Here is a 27770-nt window from a genome sequence, read left to right as displayed (position 1 = left end):
CCCCTCGCTCTGCCCGCATCCCGTCCCCTCACGCCGCCGCCGCCGCTCCCTCCGCTCCCGCCCTGCGCACGCGCGGGACGTGCGCGGGCGCGGGTCGCGCCATGGAGGCGGAGGGCGGGAGCGCCGCGCGCCGCGCATGCGCAGCGCGAGAGGGGGCGGGGCGCGGCGGCCGGGCCCGAAACGGAGTCCGGGTTTGTTGTTGTTGCCCCAGCGGCTCCTCAGTCGCCTCAGCCGCGCCGCCGCCGCCATGTCCAGCCCTCAAGAGCCGCCGCAGCACAACAACAACAACAACCCGCCGGCGGACGGGACGCACGGCGAGCCCGGCCTCAACAGTGAGTGCGGCCGCGGGGGCGCGGGCGGGGAATGGCGCGGGGGGCCCTGAGGGGCCGTGAGGGCCGCGACCCCCTCGCGCCGCTCGGGGCCGCCATTGGCGGAGGACGCGCCGCGCGAGCCGCCGGGGGCCAATGGGCGGCGGCGGAGCGGGTATAAATGTGCCGGCGGCGGCCGCAGGGGGCAGAGGGGCAGCGGCGGGGCCCGGGAGGGGCTGGCCCGCACCGGGAATACCCGCGGCCCCGGGCAGCCCCTCGGGCGGCGGGAGCGCGGCCGGGAGAGGCGAGAGGACGCGGGGCACCGCCGGGGTGGATTAAACGGGCTCCGGGTGCTGCGCCCGAGCGGACCCGACCCGCCGCCTCTCGCAGGAGGCTGAGGACGATGGAGCTCTCCGAGGAGCGGCCCGAGCTCGTTGCGTGGTTACACGGAGTTTACCCGAACAGCGAGGATGGGGATACAGCGGGGTAGGGGGAGGAGCGTGGCTGTGGGAATGAGTTTATTCAGTGGCTGAGTCAATAGCACTGACGTGAGCTATTTCCCTCTATATCCGGCATCTCTGTCAGCTGCTTTGCTGCATCCTTTTGTTCCTGGGATAACACTAGTAAGGCACATCTATAGGGTCTGGTATTTACTTAGCAAATGCTTTCCCTTCGTTATAAACAGCTCCTTCGGTGTGTCCTTTAATCTCTAAATTTTAAGGATAGAAGAGGTGAATAAATTGCATTAATGATTAACTGTAATCTCCGTGGTTTTCGATGAAGTTTAGCTCACCACAAAATAAACTCGTTGGTTGCTTTTCCATAACTCAGTGGGAATTGTATGAAAAGAAAATAGACTGAAACCCATTTCATAATGCTGCTATTGTGCATCGTGTGATAACCATGGCACCATAAACAATGTTACCTGAGTCAATAATTTTGGCTAATTATTCAGGCCTGTTATACTTAAATAACAACTAGGCTGTCAAAGTTTCCACATACCGGGTCCCTGACTTGATGCTTACATCAGAAATGACCGTATTTGATTCCTGTATATTTTATTTTTAATTTCTGGTGATGTGGTAACTCTGTGGGGCTCATTAATCTGCTGGGTGATGGGAGTGAGGAGCCCTGTAAGCCGGGACCGATCTGCCCACGGAGCTCTGGCTCCTGGCTCAGCACTCCTCCAGCTCAGTGTTTGCTGGAGGAGCTGAGCACAAGGTAGGAGAGGAAATGTTGGACACTCTGTGCTCCGGGAACAAAATAAATGCACCCAATCAGCTCCATGCAGGCTTAGTGCTGCTTTCAGATGTTCAGCCCCTGCACAATGCTTTGGTGGGAGAGGGGCATTTTCTGCCATTCTCTCAGCTTTTCAGTGAACTTCTCAGGCTAATGAGCTCAGACACCTATTCATGGTGTTCTCTGTGTCATTTATGCGTTTTTAGGGCCTTCTATTGAAAGATCCCTTAGCACTTGGAGGGCAGAAGAGCTGGGATAAAACTGGTAACCTGGGCTTTGTTGGGTTCATAGAGATAAAAATCTCAAGTCGCTTGCTTTGGGAATTCTAGATGCTTCCTATGTTTTAATTATTATAAAGCTCTGTTACATATTGACAAAAAGAAATCCCACCTTAAGCAAGAGACCATTTAGCTCTGTCATGGAAAATCTGCTTAATAATTACCATTGTGGGCATCTGGTTGGCTTTCTTTTCCTTTCCCTCTTTTTTTTTTTTTTTTTAAATGCTGTATTTCATTGTAAAAGTGATATTTGTTAGTTTATTCAGGTTTATCATGCCTCAGACTATTTGTGAGTTTCTACTTTGGAGTATTTTTATATCTATAAAATATATACTGGTATTTAATTTATATCTTGCCTTTGATATCTCCACTTCATGCACCCAGCTGAAATCAGAGGGAATAAACAAAATGAGACCCATCTTCCTCAACATGTTTAGCTCCTGCTGTTAAAGCAGTTCACCAAGTTATAGAAAAACACAGAATTTAAGTCAGTATATATAAATTCATAGTAAAATAATTAGCCACAGAGCAAAACCAAAACTCAAACAATTCTGTAGAAAAATAACATTCATATGAACAGTTGTTTGGGTTGTTTGTTTTTTTTTTTCTCCAAAGAGTGTGTGTTATGTGATTTGTGAAAGGAAGGAGGTGCTGCCACATATCTTAATTCTATTGCTCTCAATTCTACCACTCTTCATTCTGCTACATTTCTATTCTATTGTCAAGTAGAAATATGATAAAATTAAAAGTTTTCAGGCAGGTGAATAATGTAACTCAGTTCTCAAAAGAGCTCGAGGCAAACCCCACTCTGTTATTTGGGCAGTTTATTCTCCAATACATTCCTGTCCATCTCTTTAAAGAAATGGAGATTTATGTCCCTGTGGTGAATCCTTGCAGCCCATGGTGGTCGCTGCTCCCTGTCCCAAAGCAGCTGTGGGTGCTGGTGGGAGCGGGGAGCGTGCTGCAGCTTGATGGCAGATTATGCTTCCTTGGATGTGCTTTGAGTCACTCCCAGTGAGCTCAGCTGGGAACGTGCTGCTCCTCATGTCAGCTCCTGCTCAGCTCCCAGGGACTCTTTACTACAGGAGAATCTGGGATTTCTTCCTACTACGGCCACGGTGTGTTTTAGATAAACACAGACTTTGTCAGCCTGAGGTGAATCAATAAAAATTTGATTTGTGGTGGTGGGTTTAGAGCTGTGTGGCAGAGTAATGAGATCTGATCACCATCCACTGGGTGTTCCAGTGTCAGAGGAACACATCCCCTCGCACCTTTGCCCTCTGCTGATTTTTTTAATCATAGATGGCTTTGCAGGTCCTGTTTTTCCAATAGCCAGAAGTGGTTGTTGGGGAATACAAAGCATTTTTTTACCTAACTTTTGACCACTTGCTAACTGCATTTGCCACCTGCTTTTTTGCAGGTGTGGCCTCTTGCTGCTGCAAGGCAGAACAACCTTCCTGATGAAGCTCTTAGAGTTTGGTTGTTTTATTTAGGAATTCAGACAGCAGCAATCATCACCAATCTGGAATAACACAGCCTCTGTCTCATGCTGACTGAGCAAAGCTGCCTCTTAGCAGTTAACACTTGGTTGTCTGAAAAGCCAAATGTTCTGTGCTGAGCTGGTGCCTGTGCACTCCCAAAATTCCCTGTTTGTGAATCCAGCCTGAGGAACCCGGCATGGGAACCACCAGAGCGTGATGCTTCCATGGACATCACTGTCATGGCATCCTGAGTAATTGGTGCTAAAGGTGAATTCTTCACCAAATCAAATTGAAAACAGGCTTGTTATTAAACATCCCTTCCTGTGCCACTGATAGAGCTCCCAGAGACAAAACCATGCTACAAAAATAAGTACAGGCACTCCCAGGTGTATTTCAGAAATCAAAAATCAGTGCTAAAATGTAGAACTTGTACAAATAATGCTCAAAAAGTAGTTTCAGATGTGATATTTGTAACTTCAGGTTTTCTTTTCTTACTTGGATGTTTTTAACTCATGGGGGAAGATGTCCAAACTTTAAAAAATAGTCAGCCAAATACAAAAAAAATCTCTGAAAGTGCCTGCCTTCGGGTGGAATAAACTAAATTACATAGGAGTTGTGGTGATATATAGCACAAAAACCTGTTAGTTTCCAATTGAAACAACTAAGGAATGTATCAGTACTCTCATATTTAGTTAATCTGTACATAAAATATAAATAAATACATTTAAAATTAAAAATCCTCACTTTAACTACACAGTGTGTGAACTTTTTAGCAGCTGCTCTTGTCATCTGTGGTACACTCTTGCTCTTTGTTGAATATCAGTGCACATGTAGATGTCTGATAGGTAAAACTACCCAAAAAATGTCAAAAAAAACCAGTAAACGGGAGGTTTCTGGGAGATGTTTGTGCCAGGGCAAAGCAAGCTGAATGGGACCTGAGAATGGCATGTATAGAAAAATCAGGGATTGATCCAAGGCCTTTGGAAGTAAAGGAAAGGAGAATATAAAGCTGCACGTGGGGAGTTTTGTAGTAGGGGTCATAGGGATGAAAATTCTGTTTGAGAAAGGAATGTAGAGCCATAATTAATTACAGCTCCAAGCTGCAGAAAGATGTGGCTGATTAAAGTGTTAATAGCAGGGGAGAAAGGGAATGTTTTATTGACCAGTTCCAGAGTTAGGGAGCAGCACTGCAGCTTTTAGGGGAGTTCGTGCTGATGAAAGGAGAAGGCTGTCACTGTTGCCTCTGTCCTGTGTTTATGAGCTCCCAGGTCAGGGGTGTTATCTGAGCCCAGCATGACGGTGTTTCCCTCTGGGGGCAGTTGATAAACTGAAGGTGTGTTCAGTGCTGGGGTGTCCGTGGGGTGACGTGTGGCTGCCCCACAGGTTCCTGGGTGGAGCTGCAGATGAACGGCAATGGCAACAGCAACGACAACGGCAACGGCAAGAACGGGGGCCTGGAGCACGTCCCGTCCTCCTCCTCCATCCACAATGGAGACATGGAAAAAATCCTCCTGGATGCCCAGCACGAGTCAGGACAGAGCAGTTCAAGAGGTAGTTCCCACTGTGACAGGTAAAGGAGTGTTGGCTACTCTGCCTGCAATTTATTGTCCTGTGGATGGGTGAAGCTTTTTCTCAGGGAATAAGTCTGTTGTGCTCCAGTATTTGGAATAGTTGCTGGCTCGTGGTAACTGTGTGATGTTTCCACTTGTAATGATACAAAAACACATGTAATTCACAATACTGGCAGTGTTCCCTACAAGAACAAAGGGATTTGCATCTTTTCTGTAGCAGCTGAACTTTTGGGCAGTGCTTTCTTTGCTTTAGGGAGCAACTGTCAACACTGTGAGAAAGGTAGGATTATAAATTTAAAAAAAATCTAAACGATGGGGGGGTTGGGAAGACTTTCTAATGCTGGTATTTGGGATCTGAAGGGTGGTGCAGTCTGTAACTCAGCTGAATAATGTCCAGAAGTGCGTGAGTAAATGATTCAGCTGAGATTTATCTACACTGATGATGCTTTTGTTGACAAAATGACATAACAAAATCAATTTTTCTTTAGCCCGTCACCTCAAGATGATGGACAGATAACTTTTGATGTGGAAATGCACACAAGTAAAGACAGTAGTTCTCAGGTATTTTCTTCCTTAACTTTTAAACTATACATTTGTAAGTTGTGGATATTTGATCTAGGGTTGAAGGGTAGAACAAGCTCTTTGTGATGTCAAAAGACTTAAATTCTGTTTTAATTGAAATTTCACTTAGGGAGTAGTAGTTTTGGAGTGAGGGAAGAGCAAATCTCCATGTGTACAACTGAGAAATGTCTCTTTCCTGGCAATCATGTTACTGTGTAACCCTGCTGGCCCTGAGTGTCAGAGCTGGGTTTGAAATGTTGATATTTCTGCCCAAGATTTCAGGGTGTTCAGTGATTGCTGTGCAGACACTCACATGACACTGAGTAATCTCCATAACACAAACTGAGAGGAGACTAATGCTGAATTCTTAGTTTGATCATTTCATAGAATTTGCTGTCTTCAGCAGTATAAATAAAAAGCATTCCTGGAAGAATGAAAGATTGCATTTAATTTTGTCAAAGACCTGGGACTGTTGCAGCTCTGCCCTGAGAGCCAAAAGGGTCTGAATGATGGTGTTGGTGAGCTCTGCATCTCACTTGTGCCTGTGCTATTTGATCACCTCTGGGTTTGCTGTGGTTCTCATTTAATGTTGTAAGTGGTTTATCTTATTAAAATAAGAGTCACTCAGGAGATTGTTTTAATACTAAGTCAAAGTCAGTGGTGTTCTCTACTCTTCCTGATTTATTTCTTTTCTTATATGGTAACAGTTGCATCTATTGATGTGAAGTTAAATCTTTATATACAATTAGAGCGAGTTGCCTTTCCCTCCTGCATCTGGGATTCACCCAGTAGAAGACACTAGTTGCAAGTAATACAAATTTTAAATTACTAAAAACACCTTTAAAAAGTCAAAATACTGGTTTTAAAACCTTTTTATTTGACTTCCCATGCTTTTAGTCATATTCTGTGGACTTTCAATGGAATGCCATCAACCTAATGTTTTTTTTCCATTTGTAAATATTTTTTGCACAGTTCTGGTTTATTACATTTAGGATTAAAATAATCCTTTGTTTTTCTTAGTTAAAAAAAACAAACAGCTTGCAATGACGTGGAAATCCTGAATATACTAATAGAATTTGTGGTTTCCTGACTACTGCTGGCAAAATCAAATCTCTTTGAAATAATCAGCAGTCCCAGAACACTTACTCGTTTATCAGGTGCCACCATTTGGTGCCTATCGTGTCACCAGTGTTGTTGTCACTCTCAATTTAACACCCTGAGGAGGAGCTAATTGAGTGTTACAAGGCTTGTCCCCTGTGTGTTTCAGTCTGAAGAAGAAGCAGTAGAAGGAGAGAAAGAATTGGAAGTTCTGAAGAAAAGTGCAGACTGGGTGTCAGACTGGTCAAGTAGGCCTGAAAACATTCCTCCCAAGTGAGTTCAACTCTGGGTTTTTAATGAATATTAATATATTTCAATGAATAGGCAAAGGAAAGGATCGTCACAATCAAAATAAGTTCGTCTTAGGAAGAGATTGATTTCATTGATTTCTCTGTGGGGACGCTAAAAAGATCAAAACAATGAAGTCTGAAAATCAAAATAGCAACAGAATGACTTGAAGATGATACAAAGCCACAGCAAGCTGATTGCAAGGTTTCTTGACAAAATTACAGTTAATGGGAGAGCTGGGTACTTGGAGCTGGGATTCATGGGATTTAGTCTTGGCTTATTGAATGGAAGGGTGTTGAGCAAGTCTCCTAAATTCTCTGTCCCTTTTTTTCTTTCTATGTAAAATATGTAATGTTCATCCACGGAAGGGGAAACCTTGAGATCCTTGAATGCAAAGCATTTTTATTAAAATAGAGGATGCTGTCTAAATCTGGCAGACTTCTGTATCTGTGTTTGGAACAAAAAATGAGGCCTCTTGCTAACAAATCACATCCTGAAATTCCCTCTCTCGGACCTACCTCTCTCTGCAGCTCCTGCTCCCTTTGTGTCTATACTGTCTGTGTAAGTGGTCTCTCCACAATCCCTCCTCTTATTACCTTTGATTCCTTACTCTGTGTAAGGGATCTCGGGCTTTGATCTCTAGCTCTTTGTACTTTTTTAAAAAAAAGGTTCCTACAGAGATCTGTGCATTTGTGTGCAAAAAAAAGTGAGAAAAAAAGGAAAGAAATAAAAAAGTCTTGTTGAATTTTTCCCCCCTCCCCCTCTTCTTCCAGGGAATTCCATTTCAGACATCCTAAACGTTCAGTGTCTCTAAGTATGAGAAAAAGTGGAGCAATGAAAAAAGGTGGCATTTTCTCTGCAGAATTTCTTAAGGTTTTCATTCCATCTCTGTTCATATCTCATGTTTTGGCTCTGGGACTAGGGTAAGTATTAACCTAATTCTCACTTCAGCTTTTGCTTTTCCACTTTGCTTGAATGTCAGGTCCTGTGAAAAGGGTTTTTTCCAGAGAAATGATTTTTTCCTCTCACTCAAACTTGGTGGACTTTTACAAAAGCAGGAAAACTTTCCAACAATTAAAAATTTGCATTAAAATTTTTAATGTGCTTTATTTCTAGAATAAATCAAGTTATATTGAATATGCATGGATGAGTTTGCAAATAACCTTTGCTGTTGTAACATGTGCAATTTGATTATGTGCCTTCCATTTAAATGCTTCAGGTTATAAAGGGGAAAGTTGGAATAGATGAAAAATAACTTTTACTGCCCAGTATGAAACTACACTGTACAATAATGATTCTGAGGTGGTGTGTGTGGCACAAACTCTGTAATTTCCAGTTTAATGCTGCATTATGATGGAACTGAAAGTCTAGGTAGGAGTACTTAGAGTAAGAGAAATGAAATATTGGATGTGTCCTGAAAGATCAACTGTGTCTCTGCTCAGCAGTGTTTTCATTGCCTGTATAATCCCACGTAATCTCTCACCTTGTCTAAATCCTTACATTCTGTTTATCCACCTTATGTTCTTCTGGGATGGGGCAATAGCATGGACTCAAAACGTGGTTTTATTTAGCTTTGTGCTTGGTTTTGTGAAGTTTAAAGTCTCTTTAAATTCTTGTGAACTATCAAGTAAATTAGGATAGAATGTACTGTGAGATATTTATACTACAGCAAAATTGTCTCTTTCTGCAATGATTTAAATCTTGCTTGTGGTCAGTGCTTGCGTAGATCCTGAATACTCAGAGTTTCAAAGCTCACCCCCCTCTCTATAGGCAGCACTTGATTTGTTTCACCCCAATTGTCTGGGAGTGTTGCTGTGTCAGGTACTCAAAACACAAAAGCTTTTGGATTGGGGTTTTCAGATGAGCCTGGGACTGGAGGAAAACCCACTTTGGGTGAGTACTGAGAGCATTGATCCTTCCAGACTCGTGCAAAACCTCCCTGTGAGTAATTTTATAGAAGAGAAGTCAAGTCTGTGGATTGATGTCACACTCGAGAGAGGGGTTAGAGCAGCTGGGTGTGTGGGGACTGTGGGAAAGCAGGGAGTATTCCTGTGCAATACAATATCCTTTTTATTTCAGCATCTACATTGGGAAGCGCCTGACCACACCTTCAGCCAGCACTTATTGAACCATGGAGAGCAAACCTGGACCCCACGTGACCTGTGAAGGTGTTACTGTCTCATTTAGTACATTTGACTTGAGACCATTTTAAGCATGACCCTGACTTCACCCTTTCCTTCCATATCCAGGTTTTTGCTAACTCTGGAATTCAGTATTGTGTTGGAACTCTGTTGAGGTGTTTGGCTATCCACATTCTTTCCCTCTCTCCCATTCCCCTGCCTCTTGGCCTGCAAGACACGTCAGAGTTGCTGGATGGAGTTTACAACTGTCTCAATGTTGCAAGGGCTTCTCTCAATGCAAAATGCCACCAGCAAGTTTAATTTTATCAGTGATGCTGTTGCCTCCTTAGTGCAACCTGACCTTGGTTGCAGCTGTGCATGGTCTAAGTGTTGACTGCATGGTGGTGATGAAAGTCTCTTTGGAAGGAAATTACTGATTGGAATGGAAGAGTTTTTCTTCTGTAAAAAAAGAAGCTGGTTATGGAATAAACTAAGAAATCACTGGCAATAAAGATCCAGTTTAAATCAGCTTTTGGGGGGAATTTACTCAGCCCCTTTTATTGGCTAACAGACACCATTTGAATTGCAGGAGGCAAAGACTGCATAAATTTGAAAGTAGGATAACTAAATCCATCAGCATATTTTAATACTAGGTAATTGTTGTAATCTTGTCTTTTCTATGAAGTCAGCTCCTTATTCCTTGTAGGAAAACCTGTCTGATACCTAGGAATTATTAGAAAAATTGCATTGTTTGCATGTGAAGAAGCTTTTTTTTTCTTTACCTGTTAAGGGAAAATTTTCAATGTGAAATTTTCCTTTTCAAAGTAGTTCTAAACTAAGGAAAAACCCAACAGCTGTAGTGTAGGTAGGCTCTGTGTAAAAGGAAATGATTCTGTTTGTTGTGGAACCATTTACAGCTCCGGAGATCTGGCAGGAAAAGTGTTTGATTCATCCTTAAGGGGGACAATCTTGCAGGTGCATAAAGGTTCAAAAGTCGTGAAAGCTCTGAAATGTCTTCTGCAAATGAATTTTCAATATTCCTCTCTCTCATTGTTTACTGTACAATCTCCTTTTTGGGGATACTTGGAACCTGAAAGTCACTTGTGATGTCTCATGTTAGGGTAGATTTCTCACTGATATTGTTGAACTTTTATCTTAGGGAACATTAAGCCTTGTCCTCCTTCAGTGACACTTCTTTTCAAAATGTGAAGCTTTAGTACCAAATTGTTACAAAGCATCGGGACAGTCACGTCCTTAAATAGATTTTATTGGATTTCAGAACATGTAGCATGAACTCTGAAGGATAGAATACTCTTTTTATATATATATATAAATATATATATAAAAATATGATATAGACTTTAATACTAAGTATTTAGGGAACCAATGCTAATTTTAAGACTAGCAAAAATCTCATTTAAATAAAAACTTTAGTAGGCTGACTTGTAGAAAATAAGAAAATCTAGTCAGCCATTTGGAGAAAACAGCTACCTATAATTGTTTGCTTGCATCAGACTTTATAAAGTTGATTATTTGATAGAGCAGTGATTGCTTGAACCAATTGATGCATAGAAGCTAAACCCCAGCTGAGATTTGGTTAGCTCCCAGGAAGTGAAAAAGTAAAGTGTGAATCCACTGCTATTTATTTTCATTCTTTACTTCTGAACGCTGTCAGAGAATGCTTTCAGGGTGAACAACAAATCCTCTTGAGTAATTTGCTTTTTTCTCTTTTACTTGTGAATACTTAGTGGCGCTTGAGCTGCCCACAAGTGCGGGTTTGTTTTGGGTGTGGATATTGGGTTTCACCCAGAGGTGGGGGTGGGCAGGGGAACGTGGTGGAGGGCATTTTAGAGAGCATCAAATATTTCATTTTACAGCCCTAAAATCAGACAGGATGGGAGAAAGGTTGGACCACTTTCAGTTCTAACCCAGCACCTTGTTTTGTATGAAATTGGAGTAGTAGGAAAAGAGATTTTTACTAAGTAGGGAATCATTTTTAAAGAGAAAAACCTAGTAAATTACCCCTTTCTATATGAAAAGGTAATTCTCCAGAATATCTGATAAATAACAGTGCAAGCTTGTGGCTGGAGTATCAAGACCACTAAAAGATATTTGGAGTAAAACCTGTGAAACCCAGAGCTGAGGAATGCCCCGTGGTCACTGTAACACTGCCTGGGATACAATGCAGTATTTATTGAGACCCTATTCTAAGCTTTGGAGGAAAGTTTTACAATGAACAGGAACAGAGTGTTGTATCATTCAAAAAGGGGTTTCAACTATTGAGAGTTGAAGTTTTGTTAAGATAAATGTTGTTTAAAAAGCTTTATACCTGTTTACAGTTTTGGACGAAAAAACAAAAAATAAAAAAGTAGGCTTCATTTTTCTTACATTCAGTGAAAACTGGCCTAGACTTATTTGTAAATAGGATCAAGAAAAAATGCATAAACTCGCACATTAAAGATGCAGGCTGACCTAACTGCAGCAAATGCATATTTACTTACTGTTTTCAAAAGTGAAAGCTGAAGATTGTTAGAAATTCAAATTTTTTAATTGACATTTGTTGAAATATTGGAGTTAACTGAGCCAAAGTGATTATGCATTCTTCATAAATTAGTTAGCACTTTGTAACATTATATACAGTTTACATGTATAAGTTGTAGCTTATAAACATTTTGTGCCATTAAAGCTCTCACAAAAGTGGTTGTCTGAATTTGCTTCATGCTGCGCCTTTCTTTTGTCTTTCTTTCCTTTTCTTTACAGGTTTGCTTTTTAAGATGTTTTATGGAACTGTTTTGTTCTGGGTGACATGAACATTGTATAGACTGGAATAATTTTTTTTAAAGGTTGCTTGGGTTTGTTTTTGTTTAGTTTTTTAGTGGCCTGGGATCATCCGCTTCATTTCCTGAAGCGCTTAATAAAAATGTTCCCCTTGGTTGGCCTTGTGTACCTTCTCCAAGTCCTCCAGCACCTTGTCCAGGAAAACTCTGAAAGGAAAATAATGTTGTGGTATATGAAATGTAAAGTAGAATTGCTGAGATTTTGTATGATTGGTCAACTCTATTGTATTCCTTGTATTTCTTTTCTGTTTCCTAATTGTGTTTAATTTGCAGATTAAAGAGTAAGGGACATAAACCCTAATTGTTAATCTGCCTCCATGTTCCTGGTTCAAGAGCACGGGTTATTTCTGTTTATCATGAGGAAAGTTGTTCATTCTAGGTGGGAATGGCACCATTCTGATTACTGGCGCCATCCATTTTAGTTATTCTTTTGTATATTTTTGATCTGTAAATCCAGAATTTTGTGTAAATGGGATTTTCTTTTTGCAGATACATAAGAGAAAATTATAAACCCTACATTCAGAAAGTTTCTCTCTCTCTGGGACTCACAGTGAAACTTGGGCCTGAACTTTTGAATTTATTCAAAACCTTTTTAGTTGTAATGCAAGAATAAATACAAGGTCACCTTGCATAAGGCAGCAATTTCTTTTCTCTGGGATTATTCTGATGTAAATCACATTTTGATGGAGTTGAGGATTGTCTTGAAGTTTCTTTTCATTCTTGTCCAAGAATATCAGATTGTAGGTAAGTTCCCTTCTACCTTGACCTGAGGGAATCTCCAGGTGCTCTGTGGCTGAGGTCAGTGGTGGGATATTGAGTCGTCCTTTCACTGGATTCAGGCTTCACTGTACACATCTGAAAAGCTTAGAATTTGAATTGTTTAATGGCAAAGTTCACTTTAAAAACATATAAATATAATATATATATAATAATAATATAATATCACTATAAAAACTTTAGTGCGTGTGCATACCTGTAAAAATTCCATCTGAAAGTGAAGCCCTGATTCCCTGCAAGTGTTTGTAGGATCTTTGCCTTGTGTTTGTGATTTATGAAGATTCCTTTGTGCTTTGGGCCTTGAAAACCAAAACAAACCCCTGGGATCCCTGACCTATGCCCTGTAGTTCAACCAACACTTTCAAAACAAAACAAAAACCTGAAAAACCTCGTGCTGGATATAGCATCCTCATGAAAAAGAGGAAGCTCAGTTAATTTCCACTTCATCAGGTCCCTCTTTGTGCCCTGCCCGGTGTGAGCTGAGCTGACTCAGGAGCAGTGCTGACATTAGGGGGAGAGCGAGGGGTGCTTTTCCAGGAAGGAAAGTAACCATGACTTAATTTTCTGAGCTGCTGCCAGAGAACTGAGAGGATGGAAACAGGCATTTTTCTATTTTAAACTATTTCCTAACACTTTTCTGATAAGACTGGGAAGTTTGTTTAGATATTTTCTTTTGTTTAGTGGTGCAGTTTGCGTAACTTGCTGTTTGTTGTCCGAAGACAAATCAGTGAATTTTAAGGCCAGAAAATGCTTTACTCTGGTGTTTATAAAAAAGGGAATAGTCCTACAGCTGTTGAAGTTGTTGCAGTGTATTAAGGTGTATAATTTAGGACACATCCTTGCAAAGCTGTCTGTGTGGAGTTGTGCTGAGCCTACGCCTTGAGCTGTTCCACCTTTAACTTCTCTTTACTTTGGAGTTTAAATTTCAGCCCCTGGATCCTGGAATGCCTTTCTATGGTAGATCAAGTAGCCTCTGACTCTCAGGTGCATTTTCCTGTGTCTTCTAATAAGTGTTTTAATGAAAAACTGTTTTAAGACCAATCTTCTCACAGCCTTTGACTTCTGGCATGTAACCTGCATCTAAATACAGGCTGGGAGATTGTAATTTATCAATAGAAAAACCTTTAAATGGAAGATGTTGAGTGAGACATATTCCTTGCTCCTCTTTTCCTTATAAAAAAATTAATAATTCCTCATTTATTTCAACAGTGCTGCGTGAGTTTATGACCTAGCATGATGTAAACAATGGATGGTGGAATTTCAGACACAGACTGCAGCCCTGGTTCTTCCAGCTCATTCTGTGGCCAGGAGCAGGCAGGGGCCCCTCAGGTGCTGGGAGGAGCTTTGTGGGACCATCTTCATTTTGCAGCTGGAACAACAAAAACACTTGCTCTGCACCTTGCTGCTGGCTGAAATCCTCTTCTGCCTTTGCATTATTCCTGTGACTCACCGTGCAGGGCACGGCTGGGATGTTCTCCCCCCTGCTTTGTGACATTCCTGCACTCCTTCCTTTCTTCCCCTGCTGCTCTAACACCTCGAGCCTCTTGGAGTCCGCAGCTCTGTCCTGGGGAGCTCTGGGACAAAACACTGGCCTGTTTTGTGTGTGTGTCCTGGTTCCAGGAGCCCTGCAGTTCCTTCAGGGAGGAGTGTGGGTGCTGGGAGAGCTCCGGGTCTCGCACTGAACTCTTGATGTGTGTGACTGGAGCTGGCACAGCCCAGGGGCATTCAGGGGCCACTGCTTTGCTTTCTCCTCCAAGGAAGGAGGAATGTAGAAATATATGTTTATATAAACAAAGGATATGCAGATAATACATAGAGACATATACAGAGAATATATAAAGGAAGTTTCCCATTTTTCAGGAACTGCAGTGCTAGGACAAGGACTAATGGGTTCAAACTGAAAGAGGGGAAATTTATGTGAGGTATACAGAGGAAATTCTTCCCCATGAGGGTGGGCACAGGGTGCCCAGAGGAGCTGTGGCTGCCCATGGATCCCTGTGTGTGCCCAAAGCCAGGCTGAATGTGCCTGGAGCAGCCTGGGACAGTGGGAGGTGTCCCTGCCCATGGCAGGGGGTGTGAGGGGATGAGATTTCAAGGTCCCTTCCAACCCAAACCATTCCAGGATTCTCTGAAGTGGTCTGTCCTGTTTATAGGTAAGAGGGGGATGCACTCTAATCAGTATTCCAGATCTGGAACCATTCTGGATTTTTCTGTCTGAGAATTCCTCCTGAAGGCCTGGAGAATGCTTTGTGAGCAGTGTTTACTGCTGGTGGTGCTGGGTAAGACAGAATTGCTCTCAGTGCAATTTCCTCCAGATGGGAGGTCAGAAGGAGCTGCAGACTCTGCCCTGCTGGGCCGGACAGGGTCTGTCTGTGCTGCCCAGGCCTGGCAAGGACAGAGCGTTTCTGCTGCTGGGCTTATTGAGCCAGCTCCAGTTACAGCAGTCTTTGTGAAAATACAGATACTTTTATAAATCCTGATAAGATGGGAACAAAGTTCCTGTCAGAGTCAGAAATGGATACGCAGAGGTGCATTTTTCAGCTTCATCTTTGCAAAGTCAGAATTAAAGCCTTTGTAAGTGTGTGAGGGCTGGCCAGAGCTGAAGCAGTGCTCAGATATTTCTTGCAAAGAATGGGACATAAAAATCTCTTTGTACTCACTAGACTTTTAGGTGCTGGGAGTTAGTTGGGTTTGAAGCTGTGTGTACAACAGTCTCCTTTAGGATTCTCCCAGAGAGCCTGGCTGCTCTCTCACATGAGAAGGCTGCACCACTACCAGGAGACACCCCAGCCTTGCTCCCACAATGTGCCGATTGTCATTTCATTTCAGAGTGAGAAGCAGCAGACAATTACAGCTGCTGCTTTAAGAGCACTGTCTGACAGGTAGAAGAGATCTCTACAAATTGCTTTAATAGCTTCAGCTCACAAAGAGCTTTATGTGCCCATTTCCTCCTAGGCAGCAGCTGCAGTGAGGATCTCTGGTGTAGACAGGGTGCACTTGCAAGCGCTGCAGTTTGCCCCAGTCTGCTGCTGGGCTTTGTTTCTGTGTGCTAAAAATTAGGTCTTGTCTAATTAAATTCACAGGTACCAGGGAAAGGCAGAGCACAGAATCCCAGAATGACTGAGGTTGGAAAAGCCCTCCAGGATCATTGAGTCCCAGCTGTGCCCGATGCCCATCCTGTCCCCAGCCCGGAGCTCCGAGTGCCACCTCCATGCCTTCCTTGGACACCTCCAGGGTTGGGCACTCCAAACCTCCCTGGGCAGTCCCTGCCAAGGCTTGACCACCCTTTCCATGGGGAAATTCCTGCTGCTGTCCAACCCGAGCCTCCCCTGGCACAGCTCGAACCTATTGAGCCCCACCTTTCAATTCTCTGCTGTCTTTCCACAGCCTTGCAGGCCTGGTTGGGCTCTCTGGCTGGAGCTGAATTGCTTTTACTCCATTTAGGATAGAAACCCAAAGCCTGTTGGCTGTTACAACAACGAGTTAAAATCATCAGTGACTAGGAGGAGGAGGAAGCTTCTTCCTGCCACTGAAATCCCTGAACAAACCTGCGGCTCCAGCAGGAGCAGGGAGCTGTGATGGGTGTGGGTCAGTGGCAGCAGCTGCCAGGCGCTCACACACCGGCTTTTGCTGTGCCTGTGCTGTGTGTGTGTGTTGTGTGTGTGTGTGTTGTGTGTGTGTGTGTTGTGTGTGTGTGTGTGTGTGTGTGTGTGTGTGTGTGTGTGCACTCAGGCTGGAGAGGGGAGCGGAGAGAGAGGAGGAGTGGCAAGATCAGCATCGTAGGAACACTGTTTGCCGAGTGCAGCACTCTCCCATAGGCTCCTGTGCTAGGTGAGAGGGACTCACCCTCCCCAATTGGCTGCTCCTGCGGTGGCACCATCCGTGATGTCACCCTGGCAGCCTCCACACCACACTCTCTTCGGGGGCTTTTCTTTCCCGGCAGAACGGTCTGAGAGAGAGAACAAGAGAAAAGAGATGCTGGAAGTGCAGCCTCCCATCCCCTCCTGCGAGATAAATCCCCAGAGCTCCTCCCAGCAGCGCAGCCGGAGCGAAGGGAATGTGAAATCCGAGGGGGGAGTTGGATTTCAGCGTTTGGGCACGAGTTGGGAGGTTTGTGAGGAGCAGGCAGAGCTGCCGGGGGTCCTGGCGCTGCTGAGTGCAGGAGGAAGGGAGATGCAGTGGAACGAGAAGTTGGGACCATTCAGGAATAGATAACTGCATAAATGTAGGAAAAGCAGGAGAAAAGGCAGAAAATATTTCCTCCCAGCCCGTGTCTGTCGCTCTGGCTGGGATTTGTGATACTGAATGCTCCAAACATGGGAACATGTGTTTTTTGCCCCAAAGCACTTGTATGTTGTTGCTGCTGTACACACCTCTCTGAGCATCACATTTGCATAATTTGTATAATTGGCACAGCCACAACCACACAGGCTGCACAACTTCCCCTTTTTCTTACCAGTTTATTTTGCTCTCCATCCCTTTCTGCTGGATTTGATCTTCTCCGAGTGCTCAGGATTTTGTTTTTTAATTGGGCTAGAAATAGGAATTGTGTGTTTGTCTCACAGGACGAGTACTTGAAGCAGCAGGTGCCTTTATGCCCCTGACTTGATACTGGCCATAGGAAAGTCTTTGTGACTCAGTCCTCATCTGTAAAATGGAAATATTAATGTGCTGTGGGAAGGTGTTAATTACCTTAGTTAAAAGCAAAGGATTTCTATAATCCTTTCATGTAATGAACCCAAATACCAAGGATATCTTTTCCAAATTCTCAGCCAGTGTGGATAATTTTAGTGTCAGCCAATTGCATGCTAATGTGTGCTCTCTGACCTGTTCTGGTGTGATTCGTTTTGAGTTATATGCTATGTCTGTTTTAGCTTTTAAAACCAGATTTAATGACCCATGAAGCAATTACTGAATTTATATTCCTATAGAGGAATATTCCTGTGAGACTCAAATTTGTGTGGAGCTCCATGATTTCTGATGGGCTGCTTTTCTGGGCCATATCTTAGGGAGATAATGAGGTGATGGTCTTTAGTCTTAAATTACTGAACTGGATGTGTCAGCTTGCTGTGTCAGTGAGCATATTTTTAATCTCTGTTTTTGCTAAAATGAATATTTCACCTTTATCTCTAGTACAACACCATGTTTATTCAGTGGGATCAGGCAATGGGGATCCTGCATGAGCTGTGCCATGAGGGTCAGGATCTGAAGAGGCATTGCCTGGTTTCTGCAGTGAGTTGATATCATGGAGCCTCACTGGAGAGGGTCTGTAATATCAGTTTATTGGTGTGAACCAAACAGGGATTGTGCCAAACTCTGCTGTGCAGGGGAGGTGGAGCCTTGGACACCCCTGTGCACAGGCTATGAGCGATTCCAAGTGGGATGACTGATGCTGCTGGTCCTCTCCCTCTCATTGCCTGGTATAAAATCTGTCCCCCGACATTCTTACCAGCAAGGAAATGTACATTGTTCCCCTAGCCTGCCCAGGCCTCCCGTGGAGAGCCATGAAAACCTTGCTGCTAAGCCCCAAATGCTTTTATCACATGCAGCAGGGCAGTGAGCCAGAAACCCAGCAATGATCTCTGGGGGTCAGGCAGAGCCATTAGAATATGGGCTGGACAGGATAATTTAAACCTCCTGAAGCCTTTTCTCCAACACACCAGTAAATACCTTCATGTTTTGACTTGAAGTGGGGCTTGATTAACCTTCACATGCACTGGGCTGCTTTCTTCCTTAGAGCTTCCATTATATTCAACCAGCTTTTCCCTTTTCCTGAAGGGAGTTTCTATGGGTTTTTGGTCAACCTGTTAAAATCTGCCTAAATAGATTTGCTTTTCCCATCTCTGCCTGGGTTTGCTGACAGCCTGGCACAGCAGCTTTGGGATGGCTGAGTTGCCTGGTGCAGGAGAGCTGAACTTGCACACGTGCTGGCCGTGCCCTCACTGTGCTGCCAGAGGGCTCCTGTGGCAATGTCCTCGAGCTGGGTCACAGCCCAGGCTCCTCCAAGGGTCCCAAAGGAGCAGTGGATGCTTTCCAGCATCAGCATCTGTCAGAAGACCGGTTTAAAGCATGAGGAAGAGAGGCTGAGGCTTCTGGACAGGCTGGGTTAGAGTCCCAGTAAGGCCAGTTTGTGCCGCACCTTCACTGGGAGCTGCAAATTCAGCAGCACCAAGCGAAGGTGTGTGTGGAATATCAGAGCTGGACTGATGAGGGTCACGGCTCAGGGTCCCTGTGCACTGTCTGTCCTTTGTGGGACCTGAGGCTGCCCAGGGCAGCTCTCTGGAGCTGAGTCAGAGCCTGCTGGAGCACACTGAGCTCTCCTCCATCCCCAGAGCCCGCTGCAGGCCAGGCTGAGCTCCCAGTGTCCTGCTGCAGGTCATGGGGAGAGAGCCAGAGCCCTGCAGGCTGAGCTGGCAGCTGTCTCTGCTGTGCCTGGTTTGTGCCCCAGCCTGTGGCAGCATTCCGTGGGCACAGGGTGCTCCCAGCCCGGCTCTGCTCACATAATCCCAGAGCCATGGGCTGTGCTGAGCTGGAGGGACCCACAGGGACCATCGAGCCCGGTGCTGGCCCTGCACGTGCCCTGCAGGTGCCTCCCTCCCTAACCCAGGATGGAGATTCCCTGCCCCGAGCACCCACTGCCTTTTGTTCTGGAGCCTCCCCTCCCTAGCAACTGCTCACAGGGATCTTCCCCACCCCATGTGTGTTCTGACAGATAATTAACCTTTCAGCAGCTTGATTAACCAGGAGCTGCTGCAGCCCTTCTTGATAAAGCAGCATCTTCCCTGGAAAACCACACTTTTCTCTCATCCCAGCTTGATTTTTAAAAAAATTCAATCAATGGACACTGATTCTTCATCATATGACCTTTGTGTGTGTTGATTCTGGGTAACATGAAGAAAAGACATATTTCCCTTGTGACTAGTGGCAATTTATAATTTTTTTAAGCTTTTTTTTTTAAAAAATCACCTATAACTTGGGTAAAACTGACTCTGTATTTTTTCACAGCTGTGGAAATATTTTACTGTTCCTATTTGGAATATTTCAAGGGAAGTCTGCAATTCTGGTGGTGTCTTTTCCCTTTTCCTGAGATGAGGGATAATTTGAGATAAAAGAGAATTTCCCTCAGTGCATAGACTATATTGTTTCACTTCGAGGATAAGAACAAGGAGATTTGGCTCAAGATGAAGGGATATAAAATGAGTAAAATCTGTATCTCTTTGCGTGGTCATTGGAGCAAAGAAGAAGGTGTGATGCACATTTGTAGCATTATGCTCAGACAAGGAAATAAGGAATAGGATTTGGCCTAAAGATGCTTCTGTAAAGCATTTAATCACAGCAGCCTGGACAGCCTTGTGTGTTACTCACCAGGTCCTGCTTTCTCGAGCTGTGTTTTTCCTCTATAAACACTGTAGGGTGGGATAACAGACTTGTATAAGGCTATTTACACATAAATTGAATTTAAAGTTTGTCCTAGGTGTCTGAGCTTTAGTCTCTTGCAGGGTGCTGGTAAATATTCTGACCTGTGTTGCCTCTGCCTCCCTTTGATTTTCCCTGGCCAGGGAGCAATCACCCAAAATGTTTGTATTGCCAAAGGTCTCGCTGTTGCTTTCCCTGGCTTGCAGCTGTATTTATCCTCCCAGCTCTGCCACTCCAAGCTTTGTTCCAAGAGGGATGTGGAGTTCTCTGCATTTAACCAAGGAGCAGCTTTTTGTGTCTGTGCTTTCCCAGGTGCTTTCAAACAGCTCCAGCCTCAGCAGCATCTCCTGGCTCAGTCAATTACTGCCCTGAGCTTGTTCTGGGCTCTTCTTTCACTGGCTGAGTGCTAAAATAGCTCTGCTTCAGAAAGGTAATTTTCCAAGAATTTATAGGGAAAATTGCAAGTATATCCTGATAGATTAGAATCTGTTATGCCCCTGGGTTTACTGAGGAAGGTGAACTCTTTGAAGTGGCTGTGGCAGAGCCCTTGAGCTTCTCTTCTCTCAGCTTCAGCAGAGCAATCCACGCTCTGTCGCCCCTGAGGGTCTCTCAGGACTTTAAAGTTCCTTCAGCTGAGCCCCTTCTTTAGTGGCTTCCTCTCCCTCTTTCAGGGTCTCTGTCTGACAAATTGTAGAATGGTTTGGGTTGGAAGGGACCTCAAAGCCCATCCAGTGCCACCCCTGCCATGGCAGGGACAGCTCCCACTGTCCCAGGCTGATCCAGCCTGGCCTTGGGCACTTCCAGGGATCCAGGGGCAGCCACAGCTCCTCTGAGCAGATTGTGCCATGGCCTCATCACCCTCACAGGGAGGAATTTCTTCCCACCATCCCATCTAACCCTGCCCTCTGGCAGTGGGAAGCCATTCCCCCTTGTCCTGGCACTCTATCCCTTGTAAATTGTCTCTCTCCATTTTCCTGTCAGCCCCTTTAGGAACTGGAATGCCTCAATTAGATCACTCTGAAGCTTCTCCAGGCTAGACAATCCCAATTCACTCAACTTTTCCTCACAGCAGAGCTGTCCTATCCCTCCAATAGGAGGATGAGGAAATAAAGAAAAATAAAAGAGCAAAACCTTCTTCCTTCCCTGGATCACACCTGTGTCTCCTTGCCATGGAACACGTCTCTGTTCCCATGTGCCAGGAAATTGGATGCACAGCCTGCTGGAGGCAGGCACGCCAGGAGTTTGGGCCTCACTAATTGCTGAGCACTTTTGAAAGCCTTGCAGTAAACGCTTGGGGGTTTTTCCTGTCAGGATGGGCATCTGGCCAATGGATTTCTCTTGAATATTCCCTTGAATATCAGGATCTTCAGAAGATCCTGACAGTGGTGGTGAGTGCTGGGCTGCTCCCAGTTGGTATTTCCAGGGTCCTGCCTGGGTTTGCAGGTCCAGAAATGCCAAGGGAAACAAGCAGGCTGGCAGGAAGGTGCTGCCCTCCAGCACTGCAGCCGGGCTGTCAGACCCGGTATTTCCAAACCCCAGGGGGATCCACCCAGTCTGGAATGTGGGGCTGTTTGCACCGGCTTGCTGCTCCCTGAGCAGACTTGTGGCTGGGGCTGGGCTCCTCTTGAGTTTATCTATGCTTAGGTGTTAATTCAGGGGTGAAGGATTGTTTTGTTCAGAATCCAATGGAATTATCAAGACCTGGAGGTTTCAGAGCCTCCAGATCTCCTGATGGGGCAGGTCCAGCTCAGAGCCTCTGCTCTGTCTGCGAGCGAGTGGAAGGAGGGCACTGCAGAATGACTCAGAGTCTGGATGAATTGTTCTGGCAGGGCCTGACCCTGATGTATTCAGGTTTATTCAGGCATAGCTGAATGAAATGGAATGGTCTGGAGTCCTGTGATGATCTTTGCCTAAATTACAGTGAGGTTTCTTTCAGTGGAAGTCTGATATTTAAGTCCCTTCTATTCCTTTAATTTATCCAAGGTTTACTCCCTTCCTTCCTCCCAGGTTTTAAGGTTGGAGGGCCATGCAGGTGCTGTTTTATATTTCCACAAAAAAAATACCCTGAAAACATAGAAGAAACCTGCATGTTTTCAGCATCCACAAAGATCCCAGGCAAAGAACATTCGGCTGTTCACTGTGGAGTTCAGCAGAGAACATCAACTCCCAAAATGTTTTGGAAATATGTTGTGAGGTGTGGAGGAACCTTGGCAAGATGATTTCGGAGGTTGCTTGTGATTTCTCCTTTTCTTTCCCCACTAGAAACGAAACAACATTTGTCACTAAGGTGGAAGAAATCCTTTTTTCCTCACAGGCTCCTGCAGGAGCATGAGTTCATTTTTTAGTTCTGTGATTCTCAGCTGTAAGGAGTAAATGACAAAGTGTGGCTGTTTGCAGTAGTTCCTCTTTTGGGATGACTTGCAAGGCTTTGACTGCTGTGCTGCCACGACAGAGGGGCAGCCTGAGTTGAGGAGGGAACACAAAACAAGGTCAGAAGCTTCAGTGGACTGAAATAAGAGGAGAGATTTGGCCTCTGCCAAGGTCAGCACAGCAGCAGGAGACAGTCTGAGGGAAGAGCCAGGAGGGAGCAGCAGACACTCCTAGAGCTCTGTCCCAGCAGCTGCAGCAAGCAATGTTTTAGGGGATGTGTTTGGAGCCTGGGGGCTGTGCTGGGGGTTTGCACTTCCATGGACAGTGCACACAGCTGCAGTGGGAGTGGGAAACTCAAACTGTGGCAGCACAGGGAGCTCAGCAAGGCTTAGCTTTGATGAAGAAGGTTGTCCTGAGCCAGCGCAGATGAATAAAGGTCGGGAGGCCCTGGCACAGGGTGCCCAGAGCAGCTGGAGCTGCCCCTGGCAGTGTCCCAGGCCAGGCTGGCTGGGGCTTGGAGCAGCCTGGGACAGTGGAAAGTGTCCCTGCCATGGCAGGGGGTGGCAGTGGATGATTTTAAGGTCCCTTCCATTCCAGGATAACTGCATTCCCCAGTGTGGTCCTGGCTGGAGACTTGAGAGCAGCTTGGTGAGGGATGAGTGGCAGCAAGGCCAAGAGTTTGTCCACACAGCAGGGACAAAGTGTGGCCAGCAGCTACCTCACCCCATCAGAGAGGCCCCTCACTGTGTCCAGTACATCATCTGAAGGGGGAGGTTCCTCAGGAGAGTGAGGAAAGGACCCTGGCTGCTGCCAGAAGTGCGTAAGAACGATCAAAAGCTGGGCCCTTTTGGATAATTGATTAATTACTCTCATTTTATTAGGCAATGTATTACGTAGGGTTCAGTGCACTAAAAACTCATTAACTGGGGCAATCAGGGACAAGCACAAGGAAAACATGCAATTTGATTTTCACAAGGGTTGCAGAACACCCTCACACACACACAAACCCCCTCTGAATTCCCAAGGCAACCTGGAGGAGCAGCACAGCTAAACTGCTCCACCTAGGCCTGGCTGCCCTGCCTTGGAATTCCGCCTTGGGAATTACTGGGACTCTGCCATCGTGATGGTCACAAATAAAAGATGCTTGTAAAGTTTCTTAGCTATGAACTTCTTAAACTTTGCTTTAAAGCTGTGGGAAGAGTTGGGAATGCTCTCCACAGCCCCATGAAGGAGCAGGTGTTGTACAGAGTCCAGAGGAGGCTCCAGGATGGAGCAGCTCTGCTGGGAGGAAAGGCTGGGAGAGCTGGGATTGTTCAGCCTGGAGAAAAGAAGCTTTGGGAAGACCTAACTGTGGCCTTCCAGTGCCTGAAGGAACCTAAAAGAAATATGAGAGAGTTTCTCCAAGGGCTAGGACACAGGGAATGGCTTCCCACTGCCAGAGGGAAGGGTTAGATGGGATATTGGGAAGGAATTCCCCCCTGGGAGGGTGGGGAGGGGCTGGGATGGAATTCCCAGAGCAGCTGTGGCTGCCCCTGGATCCCTGGAAGTGCCCAAGGCCAGGCTGGAGCAGCCTGGGACAGTGGGAGGTGTCCCTGCCATGGCAGGGGTGGCACTGGATGACCTTTAATGTCCTTTCCAACCCAAACCATTCTGGGATTCCATAATGTAAATGGACACAATTCCATAGCCCAGGCTTGGAATACAGTACTGCCAAAGTTCACTGGGGTGGGAGGTTCTGCCAGGGTCCAGCAAGTCCCTGAGAGCTCATCCCCAATCTCCATCCTCCCAACTCCTCCTCGTGGCCAGCAGGGCTCTCCTGGGGCAGCACCAGTGGGAGCTGGGTCTCAAATCCACTCAGCAAATCTTTACCAAGGAAATCTCTGGATTGTCAGGAACTGGGGTTGGCAGCCTGTTGGCAACTTGAGTGTTTTGTGGAGACATCAGGACCGCTCCTGATGGGACTGAGGAGCTGCAGGTGGTTTTGGTGAGCAGGGTGGCTCTGTGGTGCTCTGCAGTGGAGAACCATTGACTTGCTGCAGTGCTGAAAGGTGATTTTGCTGCTCAGGGTGATGGATACAGCCCAGGAACAAGAGCAGAAAATGGTGTCTATTTATAGGCCTCTCATCAAGATATATGAACTACAGACTGAAACGTTTTCCCAGCAACAAAGCTGAGTGTGAGAACTGCTGAGAGATTGGAGCCTGTGCTGGGGCATGGAGAGGCAGCAAAGATGGATACAGCAATTATGATGCAGGCAAAATCTGCTGACAAATTGGCTGGTTCCCTTTTTCCCTTTCAGTTAGAAGTGACAAATGGTTTAATTTATATTACTTCCTACATTAAACAACAGCATGGCCAACTGCCTGGAGACTCATCTATGGATGGATTTTAATGTGTTTTCTTTTGAGAGGTTCCCAGCGAATTTTGCTTTTGGTTCTACTCTGTTAGGTCCCTGCAATGTGGTGTTTGCAAGAAGGAAGGGTTACAGTGCAATTAAAATTCCTTGTCCTTTTCTTTCTCCTTACTGGCACTCCTGTGTGAGGAGTGGATTGTTTCTGTCTGGAAGATCCAATTAAGATTCAACACTGAAAGCCTTAAGGTGGCCTTTGCAACTCAACATAGGTGGAGCAGGAGTGCTGCAGGATATCTTATTTATTTTACATTCCTAAATCATTTTCACTTGATCTGACAATTAGAAATATCATAAACATAGATAGGAATAACTTTTTGGTTCACAGTGCTGAAAATGCTGCCTGTACTATCCAAAAATGGGATTAACCAAATCTAACTTACTCTCTACGCAGAAGAATGCAGAGACCTTTCTCAGTAAGTATTAACATTTTAGTGGGCTCTGATTCAATTCTCCCAGACAGTGTTGAAAATTTTAATCAGGTGTTATTTTTAACTGTGGCTACAGAAAATAGCTGGTTTCTAGGAACAGGAGGATAGTGAACAGAAAGTGCTTTTGTTGGATTTGGCTTCGTCTTCTTTGGATTTACCCACTGACACTTCCAAGTTTTTCTCAGTGTGTCTGTTTATCAAAGGCAGCCCCTGATGAATCTCTGTGCTTTGGGTGTTTGATTTGGTCTGTGCTGTGCTGATGGGTGTTCAGCACCCCGAACCCACCCTGGTGCGAGTCCCTGTGCCAACACCCCCCACCCCTTGCTGGAGACCTGCTTGTAACACTCAGACCTGCCAACCCTGAAAATCCTGCTGTCCCCTCTGTAAAATCATCACAAAGGGGTGATTTCCTCCCTTGCCTTCTTTGGACTGCGCAGATTTGGGCTTTGGGCACAGTCAGCACCAGTGATGCCCCAGCTTTAGCTCTGTCTCACCAGCAATGGGCAGCAGAGCTGGGTCAGCTCCAGCTCCTCAGGACATGGGCTGAGCCTAGAGTGCTCTGAAAGCTACTCTGTGGTCAAACTGGCACAGCAGTGCCTCCTCTGCTGCTGATTTTCTCGTTTCTGACAGAGATTTGTACAAGACTTCACAAATGAGGCACATCCCAGGGCATTTCCCTCAGTTTTTTTTATTTATTTCATTGATTCGTTTAAGTCCAGCTGTCTGAGAGAGGAAATTCCTCAGTAACACGGGAAACAGGACAAATCCAAGGCAAAGGCAGATTTCGGGAGAGGCTTGGCAATGGGTAACCAAGGCAACGTGGCCTCCTTTGAAATCAGTGCTTGCAGCAGCCCCCCATTTCGTGTGCAGAATGGTCAGCATTGAAAGTTAGGGAAGACAAGGTGAGATGTGTGAGGCAGACAAAATCATCTGGCAGGTGTTGGTGGTGCTGTGTGCAAGCTGGACCAGGTGGGGATGGATGGTCATTGCTGGGGGGTCATTGCCTCACAAGTGGTGAAAGAGGCTGGTTCTGCAGATCCAGAAATGAAAATAGAGATTGCAAGATTTTTTGGCAAAAGTAGTCCCAGTCTGCTCTGTTTTTACACTGTGAATCTGTGGCAGAACTCAGCCAGCAAATGTTTATTAATAGAGGGGGGGAAATGCAGCTCAAAACCTTCCCAGAATGGGAAAATTCCTCTGGGTCTGATTTTAATCACTCGATTGGACATGGGGATAAGCAGGAGGGAGACACAAGGAGTGTTTTAAGGCAGTTTTGTGTTCCCATCATCTGGTAAAAGCCCCAGGGGTGAACAGGTATTGTGGCTGCTTTGATTGACATTCACACCAAGATGTTCTTTGGCTGGTCATGTCTTTCTTTTCACCGAATATCCCTTCAGCATCTCTCCTGGTCAATACAGAAGTTGTGGTTTTAGGCTTTTGGGGAACGATCTGTGGAGTAGGGAGAGGATCTTGTGTGGATGTATCTGAACCAGACCTGGGCTTTGGGGTTTCTTACAATGGCAGGGGGCTGCTCCCTGTCCCAGTCAGTCCTTCTGGATGAGCATTCCCCGGTGCTTTCCCGTGTTTGTGTGGGGACAATGGGACCTGCTGGGAGATGGGCTCAGCTTTGCCCCAGCACATATGGAAACTGTGACCCCTGGAGCTGAATCCATCTCACACCAGCCCCATCCAGGTGCTGCTGAAGTTGTGCCAAATGCAGGCACAGAGTCAGAGACGAGTCCAGCTCTGCAGGAACCCCATGGCCAGGTTTGGAGCTGGCCCTGGGTACCTGAGAATTCCCTGTCACACCTTGTCCCACTGCTGGCCAGGGATCACAGCCCACCTGCAGCACAGCTTTAACCTGCTGCAAGTGGATAAAGCCACAGCTGATAAACTGCCCGGGGAAAGGCATTAGGGGAGGGCTCTGCACCACAGATGGTTTCCTTGCCCTGTGCTTTTTGTCATATAAAGTGAGCCCAATCTTTTTATTGTGCAGCCAGGGGTGACTTTTTGGCTGCTGAGCACCTGCAGAGTGAGGGGGTGGATGGTGGTGCTCGGTCTTCAGCTGGGCCTCGTTGGAGTGTGGTTGAAGCTGAAATTCAGTGATCAGTCCATGGAGAGGAGGGGATGCTGGATGTGGGAGCTCGCAGGACAGGCAGAGCCCCGATGTCTGCAGGAGCTCTCTGAGGAGCTGCGTTCTGCTGCCATTGCTATAGTAACTTTCTGCCTCCTGGTTTTGTTATGAATGGCAGTGGGAAAGGCTCCGTGCCGGCTCCAGCTGATGCCCTGCTGTTCCAAACATCCTCGCTTTCCCTTTTAACCCCTGAGTGCGCGGCGCTTTTTAGCTGGGGGTTCCTTTGTGAGCTTTCTTCCTTTGTCTGTGCTCGCTCCACGATGAGCCGTGTGTCCGTGGCACACAAAGAGGGACAATTTGGGACCTTTGTCCAGCTGCATCTTTGCAGGAGGGAACGCTGGTGGCCATTCTGGGGAGGTAGCAGCTTACCGTGGTGTTTTGGCAGGATAAACTAGAGCTGGGAGGTTCAGCCAGCGCTCTCAGGGCTGACTTTGAGCTCCTCTATCTCTGT

General features: G+C 45.7%; 1 protein-coding gene across 4 annotated transcripts; it reads left to right on the top strand.

The window, feature by feature from the left end:
• The first annotated feature begins 159 nt into the window (after nt 1-159).
• BNIP3L (BCL2 interacting protein 3 like) lies at nt 160-12297 on the top strand. Of its 4 annotated transcripts, XM_033519404.1 has the most exons (7): nt 221-332; nt 3246-3573; nt 4690-4876; nt 5366-5438; nt 6706-6809; nt 7598-7747; nt 11821-12297. In XM_033519404.1, exons 3-7 carry the CDS (start codon nt 4710-4712, stop codon nt 11930-11932), a joined length of 606 nt encoding a protein of 201 aa, XP_033375295.1. In that variant the 5' UTR covers nt 221-332; nt 3246-3573; nt 4690-4709; the 3' UTR covers nt 11933-12297. The 4 variants fall into 4 exon arrangements, with proteins under 4 accessions (XP_033375293.1, XP_015504369.1, XP_033375295.1 ...); XM_033519402.1 differs by lacking the exon at nt 3246-3573 and having other exon boundaries at nt 160-332; XM_015648883.3 differs by lacking the exon at nt 3246-3573 and having other exon boundaries at nt 162-332; nt 8904-12089.
• The last annotated feature ends 15473 nt before the right edge of the window (nt 12298-27770 follow it).

The sequence above is a fragment of the Parus major genome, chromosome 22, assembly GCF_001522545.3.
Source record: "Parus major isolate Abel chromosome 22, Parus_major1.1, whole genome shotgun sequence".
Classification (NCBI taxonomy): domain Eukaryota; kingdom Metazoa; phylum Chordata; class Aves; order Passeriformes; family Paridae; genus Parus; species Parus major.
Note: the sequence above shows the minus strand (reverse complement) of the source record. Positions and strands in the feature narration are given on the sequence as shown.

Excerpts from the sequence above, each read along its gene's own strand:
- BNIP3L (XM_033519402.1), top strand. The coding sequence starts at position 248 with ATGTCCAGCCCTCAAGAGCCGCCGCAGCACAACAACAACAACAACCCG. Across the intron at positions 333-4,689 it reads CGGCGAGCCCGGCCTCAACA|GTTCCTGGGTGGAGCTGCAG; the intron begins GTGAGTGCGGCC and ends GCTGCCCCACAG. Across the intron at positions 7,748-11,820 it reads GTTTTGGCTCTGGGACTAGG|TGGCCTGGGATCATCCGCTT; the intron begins GTAAGTATTAAC and ends TTAGTTTTTTAG.